This window comes from Saccostrea cucullata, unplaced genomic scaffold, assembly GCF_032062105.1.
Source record: "Saccostrea cucullata isolate Sc308-1 unplaced genomic scaffold, CSIRO_AGI_Scuc_v1 ctg2045, whole genome shotgun sequence".
Taxonomy (NCBI): domain Eukaryota; kingdom Metazoa; phylum Mollusca; class Bivalvia; order Ostreida; family Ostreidae; genus Saccostrea; species Saccostrea cuccullata.
Genome location: NW_026926296.1, coordinates 175,565 through 182,925, shown reverse-complemented (window position 1 = coordinate 182,925; position 7,361 = coordinate 175,565). Strand labels below are relative to the sequence as shown.

Here is a 7,361-nt window from a genome sequence, read left to right as displayed (position 1 = left end):
CTGGTACTAAAAGTAGTTGACACTGAGAAAAAGTTTACAATTTAATACCCCCCCCCCCCCCCAAATAATATTAGTACCAAGGCATAAAGGATTTTCAACTTTGGGCAACTTTTCCTTTTTTTTTTTTTTTTGCTTGTCAACTTTTTCAGGCAAGTAAAAAATTTTTTTTCTCTGGCTGGCCCCCCCACTTTCAAAAACGATGCTACGCCACTGTATATTACTAAAATAATCTTTAATCTAGGATGCTTAGACCTCACGTATAGCATGAACTCATCTCTACATTTAATACATGAGTTAAAAATATACCAAGTTTATACAACTTTTTTAATGGGTAAAAATCATGATTAACAAGTACAACAAGGTTTAATGACAAAATTATCTCAAATAAATAAGGAAGCTCAAAGAATATGTTGGAAACCAAAACCACATTCAATTAGAAGATGATTTAGGCATGTGCATGTATAAAATAAAATGTAACTTCCTCTTCTTTTTTCAGATTAACAGGAAACACTTGTACTTTAAATATATATTTATATTGTAATGCCCACGAAAAGCTGCATTTAATTAATACATTTATAAATACAACATTCTTCGAATTAGATAATATTAGTACCAAGGCAAAAAGTGTCATAGGGAAATAAGATTGACACTAAAACAGCTGAATATACTATTGTAATAGTATTTCAATATCCTTGTGTAGATAGAACATTTTAACACCATTAAAATTAAAAGTACATGGTTGAAGTACATTACAATTCTAACACATGTTGAATATCACATGGGTAAAATAAAGATTTGATTTGCAAAGACCTTACAACTAGGACCTAATTCCGGCATGGTCCTATAATTTTCTGCAAAAATCTCTTAATAAAATAAGATAATTAGCTCTTTTTAATATTGAATTAATACTGAAATTGATCTTTAAACTGAAAACAAGATGAAGAAACAGTCTTTGCACATTCAGCAATGTTCCCTTAAACAAACCTGATCCTTAGATGTATCATCCATGCAAGTTTGGTCAACATAGGACTAATAGCCCGTGGTTCCTCTTCATCAATGAGGCTGTGGTACGTGTCCATCAACATAAAAATTCCTCGTGGCCTTGGGAAGTGTCAGCTCCATACCTTCCAGTTCTTTTGTTAAGATAATCTGACAACCTGCAATGATTCCACAAAACAAAACATGCATGTAAGGATTGATAATAATATGGTCAGATTTTGGTATTTCATTCATTGATATATTAAATACATGTACTCATGATATGTTAAAGTGCATGAATTAGAAATCACAACAACAAAAAAAATTCTAGCATATTTTAACTTCAATGACAATGATATCATGTACCTTTCTCTCTGCAGTCTGCACTATTGAATCTAAAATAATAAGGCTTAGGGAAAGTTTCAAGTGCTCTTAAATTACAGGAAACACACATATTGTGTGCTTTGTTATTGTTAGTGATATTATATGTTAAATTTCCTTTTTTTCAATCTAGATTAACACAAATACATAACAGAGGCCCACAGGACTTAAAAGTCACCTGTTTTTTTTTTAGTTTTTCAGGCAATGTCCACTTTGGACTCACCTGGAAATGACTTACATTTATATCAGATTTATCTTGCAGTTCTTGGAACATCATCATATTTATGTCTTTTGCTATATTCTGGCCCCACCAGGGATCATGATTTAAAGAAATATGAATATACACTATCTGAGAATGCTTGCAAATTGATATTTATTGTGTTATCATGGACTTACTGTTCTTGAAAGAACTTTTAAAAAGTTTTTTTCTTACAATTCCTACATTTGTAACCCACCCTGTTCTAATTGAGTCTGCATCTATTTGAGTATACAGTATGTCAGAAAGCTTTCATGCAAGTTTCAACCATTCTTGTAGATCTTAAAGGGAAGATTTTTAAATGATCCCATTTATTTTTTGTATTTTCTTGATTATCTCCCCTTGGAAAAGGATTTGAACATAATTATTTCAATCCACTTCACCCATGGATACTTTGCAACAACTTTAATTGACAATGGTTCAGTGGTTCTTATGACGAAGTTGAAAATGTAACAAGAGGTCCAGGGGCCTTATAGGTCACCTGAGTATCATGTAACAAATTTCTAGCAATTGAATTTGGTTTGTGTTTTAAACCAAAAGCCATAAAATTCACAATTTTGAAAGAGACACCAATGCTTATCATAATAATACACTTAGCATGCTTACTTTGGACAGTTTGGTTACTAAATACCCAGAGGTAGATCAGAGTAACAAAGATAAAATGCATTTCCACTTTATAACCACCAGTTGTGCATGCCACCCAACAGGAACCACTGACCCAGGGACCTGATATTTCAAAATTTTGGAAATTTCATAAATTTCATTTCATCATAAATGGTTGATTAATACCAAAAAGCAGATTTCAAAGCATTAATCTATTTTCAGACAAAGTAACCCCCCCCCCAGTTCCCCTGATCCAGGGGCCCTGAAATTAACCATTTTTAAAGAGGCACCTTTCTTCATCATAAATATGTAATTAGATCATTGGCATGTTAACCAGGAGCAAAGGAAAAATTTTTCAAAGAATTCATGCATTTTCACTATATAATCATTAGAGCCCCACCCAACACCAGAACCCCTGATCCTGGGGCCCTGAAATTCACAAATTGGGTAGAAACATCCTTCTTCATCATAACTGTGTACATAGTTCATTGATTTAATACCCAGGAGCAGAGGAGCAGATTTTTAAAGAATTTTTGCAATTCCACTATATAATCGATAGAGCCCCACCCTAACACCAGAACCCCTGACCCAGGGGCCATGAAATTCAAAATTTGGAAGAGATATTCTTGCTCAGAATTTATGCTTTTTCTCTATATAATCAACCTAACACCAGAACCCCTGACCCTGGGACCATGATATTCACAATTTTGGAAGAGGCAGTCTTATTCAACATAACTATGCACTTGGTTAGTTTATTCAATGCCCAGGAGTGGAGAAGAAGATTTTCAAAGAAATAATGCATTTTCACTATATAATCTATTCAGCCTCGCCCTAGCACTAGAAACCCTGACCCTGGGGCCATGAATTTCACAAATTTAGTACAGGACTCAATACTGATTACAATCACGTCAACAGTTTGACTGCTTGATGTACAGGAGTAAAGAAGACTTTTAAAGACTAATTCTAGTGGTTTTGGCCCCACCCCTCAAGCCCCAGGAGGGCAGGGACCATGAAATTCACAATTTTTGTTCTCCTTCAACCATTGATGCTTTGTTTCAAATTTGGTTGAAATTAATAATGGTGATCATTGAGTACAGTTTAAAACAATTTTTTTAAACTCTTACCTAGTCTTGAGTTTTCTTTTAAGAAATATGCCAAATCTAGCATGTCATCTTCTCTAGAACAAAGATAAAAACATTTAATTGCATATAAAAATGATATGAAACTCCAATCTTATATTAACACATTTGATCCCTCTCTTTGTTTATCTTTTGTCATGTGTGAAAGGCATCTCCTAGCAAAAGAGCACATTTCTTTCAGATCTGTTTTATACAACACATGAAAACAAAAACAAAAGGCTATTTGTAACAGACATTTTCATTCAAAATTCTTTTATCTGCCATGGATCCCTGATTCAGTCTACAAATACAGTCAAACTTCATTATCTCGAACCTGATTGGGCTGAGAAAAAAACTTCAATGTATGAGGATTCAAGATATAGAGGGTAGAGTACTTATGGAATATGTGGTTGGGACTTCTTCATCACTTCGACATATCCATGGTATTTGAGATATTGGGAGTTCGAGATACCAAAGTTCCAGTGCATAGATAAACAAAGAGAGAGATAACAGGTCAAGTATAATTCTTATTACTAACTGCTATTTACTTGTGATTGCCTTTTTTTCAAAGGGCTACCACACATTAAACTATAATATATAATTTTTGCAACTGTACGAGGGTTGTCCGTAAAGTTCGTGGACAAGCTAAGAATGAAATAAAAGTTGTGTCATTGATATTTATTATTAGCATATTTCTAATCCTTTACTAAATGTGAATTAAAAAATGTAAAATCTTAATCAATTTCAAATGTTTAATTACAATTATGGCTTCATAATTAGACTTGGAATGGAGACCCAGAGCACCGCAAAATTTTAATTAAAAAATTATTTATCACTTTACAAAATTCATTTGTATTTTATAAAATTCTCCGGAAATCTGGATGACTTTTAGATTATGAAGTTGACATATCACATCAAACCTACAAAATTTGAATGTTCAAAGTTGTAAAATGGCTGAGCAATCAAAGTTAGAACTTATTAGAACTAATCGGAATTGTTAAAAAAAAGGGACGTTTTCGGAATAGGTGGAGCAGTGAGCAGTGATAAAATTCTGCAAAGACATCGGTTAAACACCTAGAGAGACCCATACATTATGTAAACAATCAGAAAAACATAGTAAAAGAAGTCATACATTAGCATTCAACTGGTATATAATATTTACGGACAGAAGGAACAGTTTACGTGAAGACATGCGTGAAGGAAAACCATCATTATGAGATTGCAGTGTTGTAAAAATGAATTGGGTAATGTGAGTTTGTGACTTTACCATATTTCCATAAATAAAATCGTTCTTACACGGACAGAGGTTGGATGATTGCAGGACATGAGACAGGTATTGTTAAATTTTAATTTACTAATGAAATTTGAACATTTTATGCATATATTTATGACTGGTTATAGCGACATAAGAAATGTATTGAGTTAACAGTGCCTATGTTGAGAAAAGTTACATGTACACCTGTACTCGTATTATGATTTTGACGTCGGGTAATGTCAAGAATTTTCATTTTAGTGCTCTGGGTATGTGTGTGTGTCTTTTTTATATCTGATAAAAATATAACTATTTGTGCTTTATTTTTGTTGAAAACTTGCATGTTAATAAAATGAAACATGAATTTAATGAAAATAATAGGTTCATATATTTTATCAATGTTTGTCAGTAATTGTCAATGTTGTCCATGAACTTTATGGACAACCCTCGTATAATTGTTGTTGTTCATTCATACCTTTGGTATTGCAGTTTGAATTGAATGGCAAAAATTACACACTCTTTTAAACTGCATATAATGATATATTTTGACATCCTTTTAACTATTTATGTTTATGAAGTGAGATATCATAAATATATTTTATTGATATGAAGATTTGGTGATTTTGCCTGAATTGGCCTACCATTTTAGAGAGTAGATAGTAATTATTCTGTTATTCTTCTACAGATAAGGAGTAGTGTCAGATGCATGTATCCACAGGTAACAGAAATTTATCATCTTACATAGTGAGCTCACACAAACAGGCTGACAAAGCACACTGTGAAATTGTACAGGTGTTGGTAACATAAGTTGGTCACTTCTGTATAAAAACTAGACTTACTCTTCTACAGGATCAGGGAGTTTGTCAAAATACTCATCTTGTACATAAACATGGCATGTAGAGCAGGCTAAAGATGCTTCACAGGCACCTTGAAAAGAGAAAAAAATGTTAAAAACTGTTTTAATGTGCATTTGTTAGTAAATATTTGACAATTTTTTAAAAACCATGATATTGTCTTGAAGCACGTTCTGTACATAACTACATGTAAAATTTTCTGCTTTGGGAAGAAAAATTGTGAAATTAATTACATATGTAATACATTGTAAAATATATATGGTTATATATAGAAATGTTTAAATCTAAAAGGAATAATATTTTTCTTCATGAAATTATCATGGTTTCAGTCATAAATTTTCACCTTTCCTTTTACAAAAGAAACCAAAGTAGTGTAAAGGATTTCAATGAAAAATTTTTATTCTTTGTCATGGCCTATCCAACAGTATCATCCATCCTTTCATATGTATGTGCAAAATTTTGTTGAATTAGCAAACAAAAGACGCATGAAAGTAGCATTTATGATAAAAAAAAATCCAAGATATACAGTTTAAAATAAACAGATTGCTGAGTCTGTATAGCACAAAAACAAGAAACAAACTAAATGAATACATACCTTCTAATTCAATTCCATATCTGTGTGCTAAGTACAGGACATTGTCACCTATTTTGCCTTTTACAGGAACGGGTGTTCCTGTTTTATCTACAAATGTGATGTTCACTCTACAAATTAAAGAAAAAAAATTATGAACAAAATGTGTTTGTGAAAGGGTGCGTTGATTTACCCAAATGGAACCCTTATGGAAACTCAAATGAACCCAAAAGGAATTCAAATGGACCCAAGTGGATTTTATGGACCCAAAAGGAAATCAAATGGACCAAAGTGGATTTTAAAAGTATATATATTATTGTCTTCTCAATTTGTTACTGAATCATGTCCCCCCCCCATAATTTTGCAATATATAGAATACTATTATTAATAATAAAATATAATTTGATCTCAAAATACAATATTAGGAAATTCAATCAATAACTAATATACCCATTTGTAAGTTCATTATTTTCATCATTTTAAATAAGTAACAACTTGATAATACGATAATGCATAATTAATATTCCATGTGGTTTCCATTTGGGTCAATTTGATTTCCATTTGGGTTTATTTCAGTTTCCATTTGGGTAAATCGACATATACCGTTGTGAAACACTATAATGCCCGAAAATAACACAGTTCTGAAGTGGGAGGTAGACTGAAGTGGTATACACTTACCCTTGACAGTGCAATAGTTATTGGCTAGGTTAAAGTTGACAATAGGCAGGCAAACAGACAGACAGGACAAAAACAATATACAAATGTATAAAAATTGAATTTGAACGTTTTATCAATGATTTTTTCTTTTAATTTCTTAAATAATTCTTTGCAATCTTTTGTGACTGATATAAATTATTTTATCTTACACTTCTTCGGGTGATTTTGGATCTTGCATTTCATATTCCCCATGAAAAAGAGGACCTACAATAATAAAATGCAGCAAATTACAATTTGGTAGTGAGAGTAGCGTGATACGAACTTCATATCACTTAAGAAGAAATAAATTGAGAACAAGCTATGTAGCACAAGGTGAGAAAATAAAAAAAAAGTTTATTGATGGGATGTTTATCATGTTTATTAGAAAAATAGCGAAACATCTATTGTGTAATTATGGAACAAATTCGAAATTATGACACTTCTCACTTTGCAACGTCCATACCTGAAGCTGTTTTAAAAAATCTTTTCATAGAATATGTTATATTTGGGGCATTTCTTTGCCATGATTTGTCGCCCAAAACAACTCTTTTGGCTAATTTTGTGCATTGTTTGCACAGCAATCTTTGCAAGGGCGCAGACATCTTTGTTGAGCTAGGTCATTAGTTTCGGATTAAAATGTAGGTCATTCTGG

General features: G+C 32.1%; 1 protein-coding gene across 1 annotated transcript; it reads right to left on the bottom strand.

Annotated features, from left to right (window-relative positions):
• Positions 1-305: 305 nt before the first annotated feature.
• Positions 306-7,351, bottom strand: LOC134271317 (adrenodoxin-like protein 1, mitochondrial). Its single transcript, XM_062753544.1, has 7 exons — positions 7,173-7,351; positions 6,880-6,934; positions 6,038-6,144; positions 5,428-5,515; positions 3,343-3,395; positions 1,024-1,157; positions 306-973 (listed from the first exon to the last, which is right to left on the bottom strand). The coding sequence occupies exons 1-6, from the start codon at positions 7,309-7,311 to the stop codon at positions 1,054-1,056; spliced, it is 546 nt and encodes a 181-aa protein (XP_062609528.1). The 5' UTR covers positions 7,312-7,351; the 3' UTR covers positions 306-973; positions 1,024-1,053.
• Positions 7,352-7,361: the final 10 nt, after the last annotated feature.

Excerpts from the sequence above, each read along its gene's own strand:
- LOC134271317 (XM_062753544.1), bottom strand. The coding sequence starts at position 7,311 with ATGTCTGCGCCCTTGCAAAGATTGCTGTGCAAACAATGCACAAAATTA. Across the intron at positions 6,145-6,879 it reads CCAAAATCACCCGAAGAAGT|AGTGAACATCACATTTGTAG; the intron begins GTAAGATAAAAT and ends TTTAATTTGTAG. Across the intron at positions 3,396-5,427 it reads CTCCCTGATCCTGTAGAAGA|AGAAGATGACATGCTAGATT; the intron begins GTAAGTCTAGTT and ends TCTTTGTTCTAG.